The 20,153-nt window shown below is 41.8% G+C and overlaps 1 protein-coding gene across 1 annotated transcript; it reads left to right on the top strand.

The window, feature by feature from the left end:
* The first annotated feature begins 324 nt into the window (after positions 1-324).
* gtpbp4 (GTP binding protein 4) lies at positions 325-18,958 on the top strand. The gene is made up of 17 exons (XM_061730992.1): positions 325-449; positions 1,944-2,114; positions 2,201-2,304; positions 4,995-5,131; positions 5,245-5,345; positions 5,440-5,532; positions 7,275-7,466; positions 9,641-9,706; positions 9,824-9,913; positions 9,997-10,107; positions 11,127-11,204; positions 12,850-12,901; positions 13,000-13,100; positions 14,178-14,375; positions 14,638-14,703; positions 18,001-18,144; positions 18,427-18,958. Exons 1-17 carry the CDS (start codon positions 402-404, stop codon positions 18,577-18,579), a joined length of 1,905 nt encoding a protein of 634 aa, XP_061586976.1. The 5' UTR covers positions 325-401; the 3' UTR covers positions 18,580-18,958.
* Positions 18,959-20,153: the final 1,195 nt, after the last annotated feature.

Raw genomic sequence — 20,153 nt, forward strand, 5'->3', positions numbered from 1 at the left:
ACAAAATTTGGGGGATGATTTTAGTATCCTATTCTTGTGGATAAAAAATTTTGCCAAGCAGAGGATTACATTGCAACAGAGTTCATCATTTTTGTTTTTCAAGATCATACCAAAAGTTACATTATCTTTAGAAATAGAGGATGGGATTTTAAACTGAATTTCTTTTGCTTTGGGTGCCCGGACGCCAGGGTGCTCTGCGCATGCCCAGACGCCAGGGTGCTCTGCGCATGCCCGGACGCCAGGGTGCTCTGCGCATGCCCGGACGCCAGGGTGCTCTGCGCATGCCCAGACGCCAGGGGGCGCCACGCTGAAGCGCGTCAGCTGATCGTGTTTTCCGTTTCCAGCGGATCTCGGACTTTCCTCTTCCTCGTGCCGCGGCGGACCCCAACGTGTCCGACAACATGGCAACTTACAATTTCAAGAAGATTATGGTGGTTCCCACCGCAAAGGTGAGCTTAATACCCCATTTATTGATTGTTAAAGGTCCCGGCGATGCGTTCACGGGCTGCAGGAAACGGTCGTTTTTAAAAAAAACACGAAGCCACGAAGAAAAACACGTGGTTCCCTGACGTGAATCCACGACCGCAGGATTCAGAGGAAAAAAGTCGACTGTTACTTGAAATCTGTCAAAAAACAAAGGGCCGATGTGAGGTTTTTGTTGAATTAAAGAGACGTGAACTACACGATACAGATATAGTTGTTAAATGTTTCTGCTTTTTGATTCAGCTGTTACATAACAGATCAAATCAAGATGACACGTTTTGCTACTGGCTGTAATCATTGCAAATAAGTGATATCTTACTTTTTTTTTTAACTTGGGTGGTTTTAACTGTTTGTTTGGGTCATTATGTTGTTCCCAGTACTGGAGTTGAGGGGGGGATGGCATCCCCCTGAAATAAAAACGGTCCAAATCATCCCCCCTGTAAAACTGCCATCCCCCCTTTCCATCCCTTATGTCATTTCATCAATGAATGTGGTTTTACTGCTATTTCAACATTTAGAGTCTACCAGAAAAATAACTTATTTGACAATTTTCACCTGTTTCAAGTAAATTTTCATTCGAAATAAGTAGAAAAATCTGCCAGTGGGACAAGATTTATCTTCTCATTACAAGCAAAAAAATCTTGTTCCACTGGCAGATTTTTCTCTTATTTTAAGTGAAAATCTACTTGAAACTGGTGAAAATTGTTGTTTTTCCAGTGATGAGTCTTGTTTTAAGTGTAATGAGATTTTTTTTTACTAAAATGAGACATTTTAACTAGAAATAAGACAAATATTCTTGTTGTGATTTTGAGTTTTTGCAGTGATCCATTTTACTTATCCTGTGAAGGACAGAGTCATATTGATAAGTTCAGAAAACTGTTTTTTATTGTTGTGTTTTGATGTATTTGATGTAAGCCCAGTGGATATTTAAAGCTTACAGAAGGCTGCATTTAACTGCTGCTATGTCATTCCTGCAGTATTTCCGCAGGTGTTTTGGTCTGTGCTATTATTTTTAATATGTTATATTATTTGTTATCAGCACAAATTATCTGTCCCCATATGATAAAATCCACCATCCCCTCTGTTTTTCTTTTTTTTTTTTACAACTCGAGTACTAGTTGTTCCTCTGATCTGTGACGGAGAGCAGACCTTCAGCAACACTAATTTCCTTGTAAAGTGGGATCTACATTGTGTTTTGGGTAAAAAGGCTATAAATATACTATGAATAATCTCTTTATTCATCAGTATACATGGAAACACTGAGATTTGTAGTCTGCTTTTTAATCCATCAATAGTTAAGACTCTGTAACCACTTCACACATTTTTCTGGAGTGTGTCATCTTGTCCTTTTATTTCTGTGATTTACATATTTCTCTCATCTTTGTGACATTCATTTTGCCCCTTGTTGGTAAAGTGATGATATATTTTTTTTAATTTGTGTGTTTTCTGGCTGTCTGCAGGAATTCATCGACATCACTTTATCCAAAACCCAAAGGAAGACGCCCACGGTGGTACACAAGCATTACCAGATCCACCGTATTCGTCACTTTTACATGCGGAAGGTGAAGTTCACGCAGCAGAACTACCACGACCGTCTGACGCAGATCCTCACCGACTTCCCCAAGCTCGACGTGAGTCCGGACGCCCCCGAAACAACGAGCTCCGGTCCTTCGAGATCAGTCTGTGACGTTGTTTTGTGTTTGTTGTTCCTCTGCAGGACATCCATCCGTTCTACGCGGATCTGATGAATGTGCTGTACGACAAGGACCACTACAAGCTGGCCCTGGGGCAGATCAACATTGCCAAGAACCTGATTGATAAGTACGTCTGGAGAACGTGAATGCCGCGTCATGTGGTGGCAGGCGTGGGGGCGGAGCCAGACCCTCCCCTACAGGCCTGCTACCATGGTAACCAGGTTACCTTTTGTGTTTTTTGGCGGGTAAACAGACGTTTACTGCTCTACGTTTCTCCCAAACCCACTAGTCCTCATTGGTTCAAAGTCTCCAGACATCCCAACTTGACCCTGAACATAGACAACTACCCGGTCTGGGTGGTACCCCATCATACCACACCCACAGCAGCATCCGGTCCGCCTACCTCCGCCTCCGAAACATCAACCTGTCATCTCTCCCGTCCACTTCCATTGTAAAAACAGGGATTGGATCAAAGACAATCAACAGCAACCAGAAATAAATAAAAAGGAACACTTCAGGTACCGAGGAGTTTAAAAAACGGAGGTTTTCGGCGAAAACGACATCTTTTGTTGAATTTAGCTGATAGCACGGTGGAAGGTGCGGTCGTCCACGTAACTTTATCCAAATTTACAATTGGTTTTGGGATGAAATCTATTCCTGTGATTCTCTCTTTTACAAGTGCCCCGACCACACCGCCTAATCATTTTAATAAAAATAAATAAAAGGCTTTCACAGTTGTAACTATGGGTTGTAGCCTGCTGCCGAGCCGACTTTATGACTTTTGGATTTCTGGGGATAAAAATACGCTGCAATTTCACGACACTACAAGTGTTCCTTTTACTAATACAAAGTTTAAAAAAGTAATCCAGTTATTTACATTTGGATACAAGGCAAGTAAAAACTAGGCTGTTTCCATTGATGTGAACGAGAGAGACGACTGTTTTTCCCCAGTCAGGGACCAATCAGAAGGCAGAGAAAGGGGTAATTCCTGTCTCTTTGGTCTCCCCTAAAAACTGCCCCATAAACTCCAACTGGACCAGAACCTGCTGCCCGGATCCTCACCAGAACTCCGTCCATCAGTGACATCACCAACTCTGCGTGCTTCCCATCAAACACTCTATCAACTACCGTATTTTCGCGACCATATGGCGCACTGTGTGGAAAGGCGCACCCTCAGTTTTGTGTGTCATTTTTGGTTTTAAAACACACATACGGCGCACCGACCCAAAAGGCGCCGTCTACGGAGACGGAGCTGCACACACAGGCGTTGCAAAACGCACACGCGCTAAAAATACAGCGGAAGCAAAACTTAGTTTGATATTTTATTTCACTTTTCACATCAATCAAACCCTTCAAAGGTTCATATTCTGTTTCTGCATTAAAGAATTTAAAAAAACCACCGGGTTGCTGCACAAACCTGTCTCAGCCACTGATCATCTCCTCATCCATCCAGCCCTTCATTTCACTCTGGCTGGAAAAGTCTCTTTAGGGAACGCTTTTCTTTTAAAAATCCCGACCGCGGCGGTCCCGGGTCCCGCTCCCCGTCTGCTCCCTCGCGCTGGACCCGCTCACACACGCGCTGTCGGGGAGCCGGTACCGGGGTTTGTATCCGACTGAGCTCCGTTAATTCAGCTGCGCCAGTCCGAATTTCCAGACCTGTCTCAGCTTGTTGATCATCATCCCTTCATGCAGCCCCCTCTTTTCATTCGTCCTTATAATGACTCCGGCTGGAAACGTCTTATGCAAAGTTTTTCTTTTAAAAATCCCCATACAGTTTCTGTCCATCAGCTGCGCCAGGCCAGCACCACATAAACCAGTAAGTGTGTGTCGCGCCGCGCCGCGAACACACCCGCGCATGTCGGGATCCGGTACCGGGTTTGTAACCGACAGATTTGGCTGCAAATTTCGGAGGGTGAAGCTGATCCGACCTGAGACAGACCCCAGAAATCTCTGCTCCCAAAGCGGCCGGGAACCAGGTCGATCGGACCGCTTTGGGAACCAGGAAGTCGGCTGCAGCAGCGCCCATCACCGCGCTGCTCCAGCCGCTGCTTTAACCGGGGAAAGTCACCGGTTCCGACCGACCGGGACCGGAGCAGCCCACATGGACTGGTAGCAGGGGCTCCCGGGGAAAGAGCACCGGCATTTCAGCCGGATCTGCAGCGGGGATGCGGCGATCGGACCCGCAACCCCACGGCAGGTGCGATCGGTTCCGACATGCAAAACACACGCGCGCTGCAGAACACTCACACACAAGTGTGCTTATTTAAATAGAGCGGAGCAAAACTTAGTTTGATTGTATTTTATTTCACTTTACACATCAAGCAAATCCTTAAAAGTCTTCATCTGTTTCGCATTAATCAGCTCAGTGAATGGTCTCATTCACGTCGTAACTCACGGGGGCTTCACCCGCCCCCTTCTCCCTTTACCATTCTCATGGTGGCCGGCCTGACATTACCGTAATTCAGGTAATAGACACGGCGCACCGTTTCTTAAGGCGCCCGGCACATAAAAAAAAAAAAAAAAAGTTGCGCCTTATGGTCGCGAAAATACGGTACAATCATCCAAACCCTCCCTCAGACCTCTCTGCCCCCCATGCATCAATATCCCCAACTGGTGTCTCAGATCCGCCTCCTCCATGAGCCCGGCTCACTAGTGAGGACTCGGGTCTCCTCGTCCTAGTGAGGACTCGGTTTTTATATCTTGATTGTTGTACGACGACCCTGAGTGCCATAAAAGGCCCCTAACAAATACAATGTATATTTATTATCATTATTATTGTTATTATTATATTGATTAATTTCTCCTTCGACCCTCCAGTGTTGCCAAAGACTACGTCCGTCTGATGAAGTACGGCGATTCTCTGTACCGGTGCAAGCAGCTGAAGAGAGCCGCTCTGGGCCGCATGTGCACCATCCTCAAACGCCAGAAGTCCAGCCTGGAGTACCTGGAACAAGGTGACGGAGGGCGGCAGTCCTGCATGCCGAACACCGGTTTCCTTGCTTTTCTGATCTGCTTTAATCCGTCTTTCCTGACGGCGCGTCGTCTCTCTGTCGTCTTCCCCCTGCAGTCCGCCAGCATCTGTCCCGTCTGCCGAGCATCGACCCCAACACGCGGACCCTGCTCCTGTGCGGTTACCCCAACGTCGGCAAGTCCAGTTTCATCAACAAGGTAGAGATCCCGGGTCCGAGCTCCGTCGTCACAGAGACGCTTCAGTCCCTCGACCTGGTTCTTCTCGATCATTAACCGTCTCCTTCTCCCTCAGGTGACCAGAGCAGATGTGGACGTCCAGCCGTACGCTTTCACCACCAAGTCTCTGTTTGTGGGTCACATGGACTACAGATACCTCCGATGGCAGGTCAGACGCCGCCGCCACAGATTTACACCACAATATGCAGGTCCTTTATGACCTACTATAGAACAAGTCCGCCTCAGCATATTTTTTACATTTCTGCGTGCTATACTGCCATTTTATGGAGTATTTTTATTTGCTTTGCATCAAAATAACCCATATAATCCAGTCTTTAATAATCTGTGTTAAGTCCATACTAACTAAATAAATAGCTAAAAAGTGCAAATAACTACCAAAAAAATTTAAATCGTTTTTTAATTTTACACATTTTTCTGAATACAGAAATCCCACAGCTAGATCCCTCAAAACTGTCAACTGAAAAAAGTAACAGAAACCTGTCAAACCTCAGGAAATGTATTTGGAATTAATTCATACTTTAGTTTTTGAGATATATCATTTTATATAGCGTATTAAGATATCACGTCTCATCCGGCGCTGAAATCAGCTCCAAAACTTCGCTCACGGTAAACCGTTTCATAATGTGTGTGTGTGTGTGTGTGTGTGTGTGTGTGTGTGTGTGTGTGTGTGTGTGTATAGTGAGTGTGTGTGTGTGTGTATAGTTGGTGTGTGTGTGGGTTGTCGCTGAGTAATCTTTCGTGAAAATCTCGATTTAATGGATTAAAACAGCACTCTGGGACACTAAATGCAAGATATCTAAGTGAAACTTTTCTTTCTTCATGCAAAAACAATTATTGCACTGTTTTATTTGGTTGTAATTATACGTTTTGAAAATCAATATGCAAACGGGATTGCCGGCCCTCCAGCTGATCATAAAGGGTTAAAAAGTCTTAAATTCCATTTTTGCTAAAATAAGGCCTTTAAGTGTCTTAATTTGTCTTAAATCTCAATCCAGGGGTCTTAATTTTAGAGGGAATTTATCCGGTCGTTATTAAATAGTTTTGAGGAGAAATAAATTTGTTTACCAGTTGTTAGACGCACGCTTGCTTGACAACACCTCAGTCAGTGTTGCCAGATTGGGCGGGTTTCCACCTGATTGGGCTTCATTTGGCTTTGGGCTGAAAAACACAGGACTGGCAGTTTGATAAAATTTGGGCTGCTTTTGCTTGTTTTACATAGGTTTTACATTGCGTTTGGGATGGAACCTCTCAGCCAGATCTGGCAACCTCGACCTCAGCGCTGGATTTCTTAATGACTTCTTAATGACGTCTTTTTGGTCTTAAATTTTCTTTGAAAATGGTATTAAAAAGTCTTAAATCTCAATCCAAGGGTCTTAATTTTAGAGGAAATGTATCCAGTCATCATTAAAAAGTTTATTTCATCGTTTTGAGGAGAATCTCCTGCAGAGGTTCTAAAATCTGTGTTGCCACATTGGGCAAGTTTTCAGCCCAATTGGGCGGAAAAATATATATTTAGGCTGCTTTTCCTGGTTTTTACAAAATATTTAAGGGAAATTATTAACAAAAAAGTTACCATTATGGCAGAGAAAAGTAGAAACTTACACAATAAACTCACTGATATTTGATATGCTTTAATCTACTCAATTTAATTGTAGTTTTTTTTTTTGGCTTCTTTTGCTCATGACTTGAAATTTATTACGCATTTGATAATTGACGGTTGTAAAATAGAGAATGTATGATTTGGACTGATTTTTCATTATTTCGGCAGGTTTTACATCATGTTTGGATCTGGCAACCTCAACCTCAGCGCTGCATTTCTTAGTGACTTGTCTTTGGTCTTAAATTTAGTTTGAAAATGGTATTAAAGAGTCTTTAATTTCCGGTGTGTAGGTGGTGGACACCCCAGGGATCCTGGACCACCCGCTGGAGGAGAGGAACACCATCGAGATGCAGGCCATCACGGCCCTGGCCCACCTGCGGGCGGCGGTGCTCTACGTCATGGACCTGTCGGAGCAGTGCGGCCACACCCTGCCGGAGCAGCTGGAGCTCTTCAGCAGCATCCGCCCGCTGTTCGCCAACAAGGTAAGACATCAGCACCCCGGACCGTCCTGCAGTGTTGGATACAGTATTGATCGTGATGCTAAAATATCCGGACACTACAAACCTCTACTCAAAAATATTAGTTTTTTTGTTAAATTTGAAGACTTTTATGTCTTTATATGCTGCTTTTTTTTTTAACTCTACGACTCAATTTTGCACTTATTCAATTGAAAAGAATGTTTATATTGTTTTTGTGTGTTTAAGACAACTAGAAGATCATGTGATGCTGCTTAAGCCAGACAACATACATGCAAGTGTGCTGAGTTGTAAATAATACTGGACTGAATTGGGCTGAGGATCGATTCAAATGTCAACAATCGATTCAATTCCGATTCTTGATCGATTATCACGATTTGATTCAATCTGATATCAAATTTGGGTTAGTGTTATTAAAAATGTTTTTTGAGCTGTTGCCTGAATTACAGGACCGTGTAGTTATGCAACATATTAATACTGGTATGAAACTTGAGGCCGTGATCATTATTTGATAGTTTCACATCACATGTGGAGGACCAAAACTGACATAATTAAAAATAAATGCAGAAATATATGTATTTTGTTTTTCCTTTTCCTTATACCTTCATTCCTTGTTTTTTACATCCCATCGTCTCCTCTTTTTACTGCTCTGCTATTGATCAATAAACAGGAAGAAGCAGGATCCTTCCCGTTTACTGATCGATAGTAGAGGAGCCCCGCCCTCATTTGCATAACGTGGCAGAAATGCATAAAGTAAAGTAAAAAGCGCAGATGAGGAAATGTTAAAAAAAGAAAAGCTTTTGTAAGGAAAAGGAAATATATATACATACATATGTGTGTGTGTGTTTATATATGTTATATATGTGTGTTTATATATGTTATATATATGTTTTCCGTTTCTGTTTCTGCTTTTATCTTTTATTATGTTAGTTTTGGTCCTCCATAACCACGTTCATGCGTGAATTAAATGACGTGACTACTGGGATTAAAGTTCACCGGGTGAAAATATAATATAATAACAAAAAAAACCTATCTTTAAACATATAAATTGATTTTTAGGAATTAATATGAGAATCATTTTTAGAATCGGAGAATCGATTTTTCAACACGGGCCTCGGACTGAATGGTACCGTGGACATGTTTGTCCCTCCAAAGCAGCCATGGTCAGGTTCGTTTTAAACTTCCGCCTCAGAGGAGCAGCTTTAGGATCAGGAGGGTAACGATCAGCGCGACTGGTCGAACGTTGACGCACAATCCTGAAACCCACAACGAAGATGAACTTGTAGAGGCTCTGAAGGAGCCACAGAGTAGAGGGCTGCATTGGGATTGGGTCCCGCCGGGTCCCGCAGAACGGTTTGAACTTTGCTGCGGGCAGCTAAAAAAAACACCGCAGGATCAGGATGTAGCCTAGCGACTAGATGGAAATCAATGACTTGGAAAAGAACCTCAAACAAGGTCTTTACAAAACAAAGACAAAGCAATGAAAGTCAGATATTTGGAGAAACTGCATTTAGTGTCTGTGGCGCATCTTGGAAGAAAGACGGAGGGATTGGAACCGCAGTCGGTCAGCAACATTCTCTCCCTCCACAGCAATGTAATGGCTAAGTGGTTAATTTGTTAAATTAATTCATTTCATTCGTTATCTTGGTTTATTTTATGTTATTTATTAGTGTTATTTGAGCCACTCACAGCTACTCTCGTTGCTATAACCTCAATCCCATAATTGATGCGACGCGAAAGGCGAAATAGCTTGTGCAATGATGACAATGATGGATTTGCATCTAACTTTCTGTCCGGTGACCTATGAACTGTCAATTATCCATCAAGCTCCACAATTATCATGTTAACATTAAATCAGATAGATTTGTCCAGGACATTTCTCTTGCAGGACAGGAGAAGACACAAAATCAATCCATCTCTATTATTGTGTGGGCATGAGTTCTAAGAGTTTTGCGGGAGCGGGCGGGAGTGGAACACACACGTTGCAGGTGCAGGCGGTAATGGTGAGACATTCAGCGCGAGTGTTGGGAGCGGGATGAGGAAAACAGTCCCGCACAGGGCTCTACCACATGACCACGTGTTTGTAGCTCAAATCAGATGTTTTTATTTCATGTTGACTGCAGCCTGCGGGACTAAAAGTTAGTTTGATGTGAAACTAATGCAGATTCTTCCTCCTGCAGCCTCTCATCGTCGTGGCGAACAAATGTGACGTGAAGAAGCTGAACGAGCTCTCTGAGGAGAACCAGGTTAATATTTACTTAATATACTCTTAACTAGATAGCGGAAGAATCGTCCCTGTTTTCATTCCATCGTACAGTCGAGCCAGTCAGGACTAATCATCCTCTGATCCTTTGTGTTGTCAGAAAATCTTTGCAGACCTCTCCGGTGAGGGCATCCCCGTCATCGAGACGAGCACCCTGACGGAGGAGGGAGTCATGCAGGTTAAAACTGAGGTGAGAAGCAGCATCATGCAGGATCCTACTGCCCCCCCCGGCCGAGGCGGTGGCTGTGATAAACTCCTCCCCCGTGTTTCCAGGCCTGCGACCAGCTCCTCGCCCACCGCGTCAACAACAAGATGAAGGGCAAGAAGGTCCACGACGTTCTCAACCGGCTGCACCTGGCCATGCCCAGCAAGAGGGACGAGAAGGTACTCGCCCCGAGCTCTCTGAGCTTCAGGTTTCTGCCTGCAGCCGCTGCTTTCTGGTGTTGATGATTATTATACAAATATTTTCATTGAGTTTTCAGTGTTATGAATTACAAATAGCACACATAAGAACATCTCAGCCATATATACAACTGCACATTGACAAAAGACGGAAACAAACAAAAATAATACATATCACCTAATCAGGGGGTGGGGGGGTGCTGCTGCCATGTGCAGCCACAGAGAGTCCCTTATTGAAATAGTCCATGAATGGCTGCCAAACATTATAAAACTTTTGGGTACAACCGTGAGAGGAGTATCTCAGTTTCTCTAACTTTAAATGGGCCAATACTTCCTCGAGCCAGTGTTTATGTGTTGGAGCCTTGACATTCTTCCAATTGCGAAGAATCAATTTTCTGGCAAGTAGTGTAACGAAAGCAACCACATCTGTACCAAATATTGCCATAATTGGGTTGGGGCTGATCTTTTTCTTAAAAACATGAGAGATGGTGTCAAAGAGAGACAGCCAGAAGGAGCTCAACCTCGAGCACGACCAAAACATGTGGCTGAGGGTGGCCTCGGTCTGGTGACATCTTTCACATATTGGGTCAACATTTGGATATAGCCTAGCTAGTCTGGTTCGGGATAAGTGGAGTCTGTGGAATACTCTGAACTGGATCAGACCATGTCTGATACAGATGGAGGATGCGTTCACTCTACCAATTGCCAGTTGCCAGGTCACATCTGGTATTTGCAGGTTGAGATCCTCACCCCATTTTGTCTTTATATGATGAAGAGAGGGAGAAGCTGCAATTTGGATTGCTTCATATACAAATGAAATAAAGCCTTTAGTTTGTGGATCCCTGTCTACACAATCACCAATCCAATCTCCCTCTGTAGGTGTTAGGGAAGGTGAGAAACATGTCTTAATGTAATTTCGAATCTGCGGATACCTGAAGAAGTGAGTTTTTGGAATGTTGTGATGCGCTGCTTTCTGGTGTTGATGATTGTCTGCTCTGCAGGAGAGGCCTCCGTTCATCCCCGAGGGAGCTCTGACTCGCAGGAAAGCCATGGAGGTGGACGCTCCCAAACGCAAACTGGTACGTTAACTTCATGGGAGCTGATCGGATTAGTTTATTTCAGAGGTAGATATTTATCATCAAAGTTTAGTTTCTTAGACTTGGAACAGTTTTATGAAGTTTTGATAAAATGTGTCTGCTTTGCAACCGTCTTCTTTTCATAGTGGGTGGAGTCTGGGCTGACTCCTCCATGTCATCTTTACAGCTCTGCTCCACCAGACAGATTAAAATATGGTTATAAAAGTATACAGTGATCCCTCGCTATAACACGGTTCACCTTTCACGTTTCGCTGCTTCACGGATTTGCAGTGTGCATCGTGTTCTGCATTCTGATTGGCTAAACAGTCTTCACCTCCTGTGTCAATAACGTTGGTCGCTTAGCAACAATGCTGAGAACGGCCAATGAGCTTCAGCAGCAGCTCAAGAACGGGACCCTTTGATGAATCGATCATTACAGTCTCAGATATAATCCATGGTGGCATGTCGGTTTATAAGAATCTTTTTGCCCAGAAGAAAAAACAGCGACAACAACTGCCCATAACTATTTTTCTTCTCTCGAAAAAACACACCTGCACCGCGAGCTTTAGAAGAAAAAGACGCTACAGAGCGAGTCAGGATGCAACAGCGCAGTCAGAAGAGCAGTGAAATACTGTAGACCAGTAACAATTTGTCATACTGTACTTATTATATATTTTTTCATAATCATTTTTCATTTTTTCCCGTTCAAATCCAATTACTCGGTCGCCGTGGGGCGGGGCTGATCTCCGCAATTTGAAGCCTTGTATAATTGTGAAAAAAAAAAAGGTTGCTACTTGCCGGATTTCACTTATCACGGGTTCTTTTTGGAACTTATTTTCCAACCCATGGAAAACGAGGGATTACTGTATTCGATATAGTTGCAGTTTTTGTTCTCAGATCTTGACGTTTCCTTCATCTGCAGTTTAACTGCAGACCGTTTAGGGAACAGTTTTTAGTCATGAATTAAACTGGTTCAGACTGTTAAAACTGGACTACAGGTAGTATTTTCTGCTAAGTAAAATTGTTGTTGTGTTGTGTTTAAAAAAAAAAGTGAATTCTCTTGCTTATCAGCTTGATGAACTCTGGGTTTCACAGCTCGCTTTGTTTTTGTCCGTCTTTACTTTTAGAGGCTGACGTTGGAATCTCTTGCTCGTATTTAAGTTTTACTAACTTTTACTCTTGCAGTGGCGCTGATGGTGTTTACGGACGATAGATCTGATTTTCAAACTTCCCACTAGAAAATAAAACATTAAAAAATGAAAACTAATGGTAGAACCTCTTAATCTAACCTTCAGCTTACATCACCTGGACAGCTGCTTATCACATTTAATCAGTGTTTGAGTGGAGATCACAGGAGAAGGCTGTACTTTACACCCTAACGGGGGTCTGTGATGTCATAGAGCCCGAAAACATGAACCTCTCTCCGAATGAGACATTTTCAGGCTCTAGTGGGCTCAAACGAAAAGACGCGGTCAGTTTTTAAGTTTGTCTTCACTGCAGACGCCAAACTAGAATCTCTCAAACACGTTTCCTTGTAAGATCAAACCCATCGAATGGATTGTTGCATGTTTTTATTGGTTAAAGTAAAAGGGGTTCAGATTCGGCTCCTATAAAAGATCGGGGTTGATGGATGTCGTTGTTCTTGCAGGAGAGAGACCTGGAGATGGAGCTCGGTGACGACTACATCCTGGATCTGCAGAGTAAGGAGAGGTTTCATTCCAGGAACAGAGTTGTCTGAGTGAAGTTGGAGGAAGTTAAACTCTTAGTTTCCTTTTTTAAATTTTTTTCTTCCCACCAGAATACTGGGATCTGATGAACACAGACGAGAAGCAGGACAAGATCCCTGAGGTGTGGGAGGGCCACAATATTGCAGACTACATCGATCCTGATATCATGAGGGTGAGTCGCGGCTTGCTGTTCTCCGATTGGAGACTCTTTGCTTTTCTTTATCTCCTACGTGCTCGTTTAACCCCTGATATATTAAATAATGCACAGAAAATTATATATTTTCTATATTATTCTATATTCTTACAGTCTAAAGTACTAAAACTCATGGATCTATGGGCATTTCAATCTGCACAAGTAATGTTTAAAGCAAAAAATCAATCGCTACCGGATAACATTAAGAAATTATTCATTGGGAGGGAAGGGGGTTATAATTCAAGGGGAAACCTAAACTTCAAATCTTTATTCGTGCGTAAAAACAAAAAGATGTTTTTGTGTATCAGTTTGTGGAATTAAACTGTGGAATGGTTTGAATTTGGAGTTAAAAGAATGTACAAACATAACACAATTTCAGAAGAAATGGTTTATTTGAGGTATAAAAGTAAAGACTGTTTAAAGATCATCTGCTGTGTGTGTACTTGTATTTTGTCATGTTGTCTTTATGTTTATATACTTAGATATACGTATTATATTTATGTCATAGTTATATTATATTTATTTCATAGTTATATTTATGATAGAGCTTACATCTTGTTGATATAATATAAATAAACAAATATTTATATAATATTTACAGGTTATTTTGTAAAAAATGATATATATTTATACAAATTAGTGTATAGTATAAAAAATAAATACAGACATACATTTATGTGTTATGTTATGTGTGGAAAGGGGGTGGGATTAAATAAGTTTATACTTCCTCCCACTCCTTTTCGAACATGTAACTTGAAATATATGTTTTGATCTTGGTTTTTTTTCTTTATGTGGTGGAATGCCCACCTGTATTTGTTTTCTCGTCTTTTTTTTTTTTTTTTTTTACATGTTCGAAATAAACAAACAAAAAACAAAGCAATATTTTAAATGTGTCGGAGTTAAAAACACTAAATAGTTTTTTTAAAGAATAATTAGCTTCACACCTGCTCGGTCATTGAATGTCTCAACATGATAGCGGACATGAAGGTTATTTCTCCTCTAATGGTTTAAAGTCCGCCACCTCATCCTCCGGTTTGTTCCCGTCTTCCTTCCCAGAAACTGGAGACGCTGGAGAAGGAGGAGGAGCTGAAGGAGCGGGCCGGGGAGTACGACTCCGACGACGAGAGCGAGGACGAGGAGATGCAGGAGATCCGCGTTCTGGCCAAGCAGATCCGCGAGAAGAAGCAGCTCATGGTCATGGCGTCCAAGGAGAAGGACGTGCACGGGCCTCGCATGCCCAGGACCGCCACCAGGGTGAGTCGCTCATACACGCTGCAGGTGAACCCGGGGCTCCACCCTCGGTTACCCGTTACCATGGTGACCAGGCAGCATTTAGGCTGCCTTTTTTCCCTGTTACACATGTTAAAACGAATAGAGGTTATAAAAGTGTAATAACGAACATCTTATGTCCCTTTTTCTCAGCACAATCAAGGAAATCTAATGATATTTTTTTTTTTTTCTCATTTTCATCACTTTCCGTGTCTGATGTGAGGAGTTTTTTGTGTTTTCACGACAGGTTGAGAAGAAGAAACTGGAGAAGGAGATGGGTAACCTCGGCCTGGACATGGACGACAAGGACGGAGTGAGTTCTCCTACGGGTCCCTCTTGTAGGACACGGTTGAATTATTGTAAATTCTTTCAAGATTCATCGTCGTATATGAAGATACAACGAAAGAAATGGCTTATTTTCTGCACTATAAGGCTTAAAATCCTGAATTTTTCTCAACAATCATCAGTGCGGACTATAATCCGGGTCGAGTTTTTGCCGGACCAGTTTAATGTGTTACACTGAACTCAAAAATCTGTCAACATGTAATTCTACAAATATCATCATGGGATGAGGATGCAAGGCTGCTTTGTAGCCGTGACTCGTGGATATTTGGTTCAAGATAAAACGTGCAATAAAAATAACACTGCGACTTTGGTAGTGACGAAGCCGCTCCGCCTGATCGATGTCGGACTGTTTAGACACGTTAAAGTCGGTCCTTGGTTGGATACGGGTTGAAACATCAGACAACGTTAGATAACTAACTATGTAGATCTGCAAGCAACCATCATCCAACATCTAGTCAACGTTACCTTACTGTAATTAGACGTCAACGTTAAGTTTTTAGATTAAACCCAGTTTTTAAGTCTACATCATAATCAAATGTTGGACTACAACGTTGTTCCAACCTCACACTAACTTCAGGTGTCTGCTATCGCTGGCAACGATGAACCAATCAGAGAACAGGACGTAGTACGACGTTTACCTCCACTTTTTATTGGTGGATTTCTGGAAGATGAAAAGATGTTTTTATTTTTTTGTTTTAGTTTCAACTGAACAACATTCTGAGTTATTGTTAATGAGTTGAATATAGTTCAACTTACCAGACTGTTTTGTTTGGCTTTATATGTTTTATCATGCGCCTTGACCTGCTCATTGATATTGGGCCTTATAATGGCTAATGGTCTGAAAAATACGGTAACAAAAATAACCAAACCTCAGGAACCAAATGGAAATTCCAGCAGCAACGAAGTCCAAACCTGTGATGAGACCGGCATCCTTGTGTGGTGCAACACGTCCCATTTTATCAGGCTGAGAAGTTGATAAACTGGGCAGGGGCGTATTTATCTTTTTAAGAGGTCGTAAAGTTGGGGGCCGTCAGATACAGATAATCCCTTTGGGGATTTTTAAAGTGTGTTTTTGACCAACAGCAAAGAGTCATCGAAGAAAGAAATAAAGGTCAACGGTCAAATACTTGAAAGTGTCACAAAATTCAAATATCTAGGCTCAATAATCTCCGACGAAGGATCAAAGCCTGAAATACTGTCCAGAATAGCCCAGACTACAGCCGCTCTGACCAAACTTAAATCCATCTGGAACAATAAGATCATTGCTATTAGCTCTAAGATCAGACTGCTACGTTCCTTGGTCATGTCAATTTTTCTCTATGCCTGTGAGTCATGGACACTAAATGCTGGTACTGAAAGAAGAATCAGAGCCATGGAAATGAGGTGCTATAGAAGACTACTTGGTATCTCATATAAAGATCATATCACAAATGAGGAAGTGAGAGGAAGAATCGAAAATGCCATTGGACCACATGTTGACCTTCTGACCGTCGTCCGACAACGGAAACTGAGATGGTATGGGCACACTACTCGCTCATCTGGCCTTGCCAAGACCATCATGCAGGGTACCGTAAATGGGGGCAGAAGGAGAGGGAGGCAGAAGAAACGCTGGGAAGATAACATCAAGGAATGGACGGGACTTGAGCTGAGCGACACCTTACGGAAAGCTGAAGATAGAGAGGAATGGGAAGCTGTGGTTCGGAGATCCGCTGCTGCGCCCCGACGGATTCTAATCTAAGGGACAGGACAGGACAAAGTGTGTTTTTAATTGAATTGATTTGGATTCATCCATCGGGTAGGAGGGTCCATACTGACGCCCATAGACTCACGTGGTTACTGAAGACACGCCCACCACATGTCAATCAAAGTTGGCTTCGCCCTCAGCCTCTTCAGTGGATCCCTGCTGAATTATCCACCGCCAGAGAGGGATGTGATACTTCCCACACCAGAAAGGTGCCTTTATTTCTAAAGCTGCACTGCTGAAGGCTCTAAAACAATAAAATCTCTCAACTCGGCCCTTTCCCTGAAATAAAATGTCACATCTATCAAACAGAAATCCTTGATGGACATTTTTAGCACATTTCCTAGTTCGAATGAAGTTCCACTTCATTACTAATTAATCTAATTAATAAAATATACCCACATCCGGCTCTTCACAATTGTTCATGTTTCATGGCTCTGCGTCCTTTTCCTCATTTAACAAACGAGGATCTGTGAAATACTCAGAGGAACCGGTCCAGTGCAACGAGGAGTAAATAGGAGAAAAGAAACTCCGCAAATGCTTGCGTGGCACAGAGGAGACGCTTGTATCTCAAGGATAAGAACACGTCCACATTCTGGCCTGAAAAACCTGATGATTTGATGGGAAGAGGGAAAGAAACGGGAAAAACTGCCATTAAACAGAAGCGGTGGCATTAGGCTCATCTGTCAATCATAAAACGACATGGAAAATATACGACTGGGGGATTTCCACTAGGGCTGGGGATCGATTCAAATGTCAAGATTCGATTCCGATTCTTAAAATTCAGAATCAATTATCAAGATTTGATTCGATCCGATTCGATTCCGATATTGATTTGGGTTAGTGTTATTAAAACAGTTTTTTGAGCTGTTGCATGAATTATATGACTGTAGTTCTGCAACATATTACTACTAGTATTATATTGAGATTAAACAGCAAGTATTGCAGCTAATGATGCTGTAAGGACCAATCAGCTCCCAGAATGCTGATAGAACTGCTTTCAGAAACATAATGTGGGTCATTTTTTACCAAACAGATCCAGGGCAGCAAACGGAGACGGATGAAATCGGTTTTATTTTTTCCCACATTCCGTTTTTATTCGTCTATTTTGGTTTTTAATTTTTGAGCATTTGGTTTTTAGCATTTTTTGCAAATGTAACCCCAACACAGTATATAAAGTAATGAAATATAGACAATTTATGCAATTATAACCTAACATTTTAATGTTTTCATACCTTTAAACATATTTAAAGGCAAAAACATGGCACCAGTTATTCTCGTGTCCAACAAAACATTCCTTTTTTGGGGATAAACAAAAAAATAACCAAAAGTTGTAATGTAATGATGAAAAAAAAAATACATAAATAAATTTAAAAAAAAAAAATCGATCTTTAGACATATGAATCGATTTTTAGGAATTAATATGAGAACCGATTTAGAATTGGGAAATCCAATTTTTTCAACACAGGCCTAATTTCCACCAATAAGATGGTGGACACTAACTTTAATTCCTTGTATTTTCAGAGTCACTACGCTGAGCAGGCGCGGCGCTCACGCAGCGTGGCGAAGAAACGCAAGCGTGATGCTTCTGCACCTCCGCTCTCTAAAACCCGCAGCCAGAGCGCCTCCCGTCCACCTCGATCCCAGTCTGGCATCCGGGATCCAAAGGTTTGTGGCAACGCTTTCACTGCGCTTTATGACACTTTGTGTTTGGGTTTATGAAGTAAAATGTTCATGGGAAGGCTGTGCTGCCTTGTATTCGTTAGAGATGTGTAATTAATAATTATTACTGTTTCACAGGTGAATAAGGCCAAAATAGCAGTTTTTGACCATATAGGTGGATTAAAACTGGATTTTGTTGAGATCAGCAGATCTTGATCGATATAATAGTCTTGTATGGGTTTAATAACAGGAAACTCAGTGCTGATGTCTCCCGTGTTTGTTCCACAGATGATGAAGAAGACAAAGATGATGATGAAGAACTCCCAGAAAGACATGAACCGTCAAGGCAGGAAGGGCGAGGCCGACAGACACGTGTTTGACCTCAAACCCAAACATCTCTTTGTCGGGAAGAGGAAGGCGGGCAAAACAGATCGCAGATAAAACACTTTTTTTTGGACTGTTGGGGCCTGGATATTGAGAAAGATTGCGCCTTAAACAAACTGTGGAAATTATACGGATCTGCTTACATGAATAATTGTACTAAAACAGTGATGTATCTCATCTGACATTTGTGCATAGGTCAACTGCAAAGATCTTTGGACAGAACACCAGAGATTATTGTTAATCCAGTGAGATTTACACACCGATGTCAGATATTAGTTGGTTATAACCAAGTTTTGCTGTTGGCAGTAAAAGGAACTGTGGCTCAGGAAATGCTGGGCTTACGTTGGATAAAGTGATGTCGATGTTTTCTCCTCATGGCTCATATTGAAAAATATTTACCAACATGGGAGCCAAATAAATAAACCGCTGAATTCAACGGCTTTAAGTTGTCTTTATGGTATAACTCTCTCATAGTGCTTTTATTTTGAAAACCTCTGTTGTGTCCCAACTTGACCTTTTTCCAAATGTTTTCTTTTTTTACATTTTAACCACCTAACCAATTCTACTTGCATTTAATGTTTACATAATTTTACTAGTTTTAGTATATTGTTGCTGGATTAAGTAGGGGCGCAATGACTGTGCTACTGACGTAGGGTTGTTTTAATTTAGCTGAAAACATTTTGGTTCAGAACAAGCAGGTGGATCCTTGTTCCTGTTTCACGGATTAGGTTCAGTTTATAAGACTGCGTAACCGGTAGGATGCACCATGAGTGCAACTTTACGGATATTCGCCGTCAGAAAGGGAAGTCAGCCAGAATGGAAAAGTGGGAACCTCAGTTTGTTTTTTAAACAATATTTTTTATTAATTTTTCACTTTTACAAGTAAAGGATGGATACATAATATGATCCACAGAAATAACAAGCAAAACAGGCAGACAAACAAACAACACAAAAACAAACCACCAGCTCAGATCCATATAGATAATACCTGGGTTACAGTAAAGATGTACAGTATGACCAGTCAAGAAAATCCCCGCAGCATGATATATACGAGAGATACGGGAGCCATCTCCAGTTTTAAGGGAACGTCATAGTTAAAAACTGAGGATTAAGGCAAGGCAAGTTTATTTGTATAGCACAATTCAACACAAGTTAATTCAAAGTGCTTTACATGAACATTAAAAGCGGCAAGACACAAACAGTAAATAACAAATAAAATTAAAAAAGGTAAAATAATAAAAAGCACAAGTTGCTGAAAACTAAGGGCAGTAGAGTACAGCAGGTAAGTATCTAATTTAAGAGTATGCTTCAGTAAACAGTAAGGTTTTTATCCTGATTTAAAGGAGCTGACAGTTGGAGCAGACCTCAGGTCTACAGGAAGTTTGTTCCACCGGTGAGGAGCAGAATAACTGAACATAACTTATCATTAACTTAACATTACAGAAAATAGAGGACTTTATCACAATATTCAAATTTTCTGAGACAGTCCTGTATATTTTATTTGCATTGAAGACCGTTAACTGCAACAGGTGCAACAGTACAATTACTTTGTGATTTATTTATGTATGTATTTATTTATTTGACTAGTTTTAGTATATTAATGATACAGGCAAAAATATGTATGTGTATAT

The sequence above is a fragment of the Cololabis saira genome, chromosome 10 (assembly GCF_033807715.1).
Source record: "Cololabis saira isolate AMF1-May2022 chromosome 10, fColSai1.1, whole genome shotgun sequence".
In the NCBI taxonomy this organism is placed as follows: Eukaryota; Metazoa; Chordata; class Actinopteri; order Beloniformes; family Belonidae; genus Cololabis; species Cololabis saira.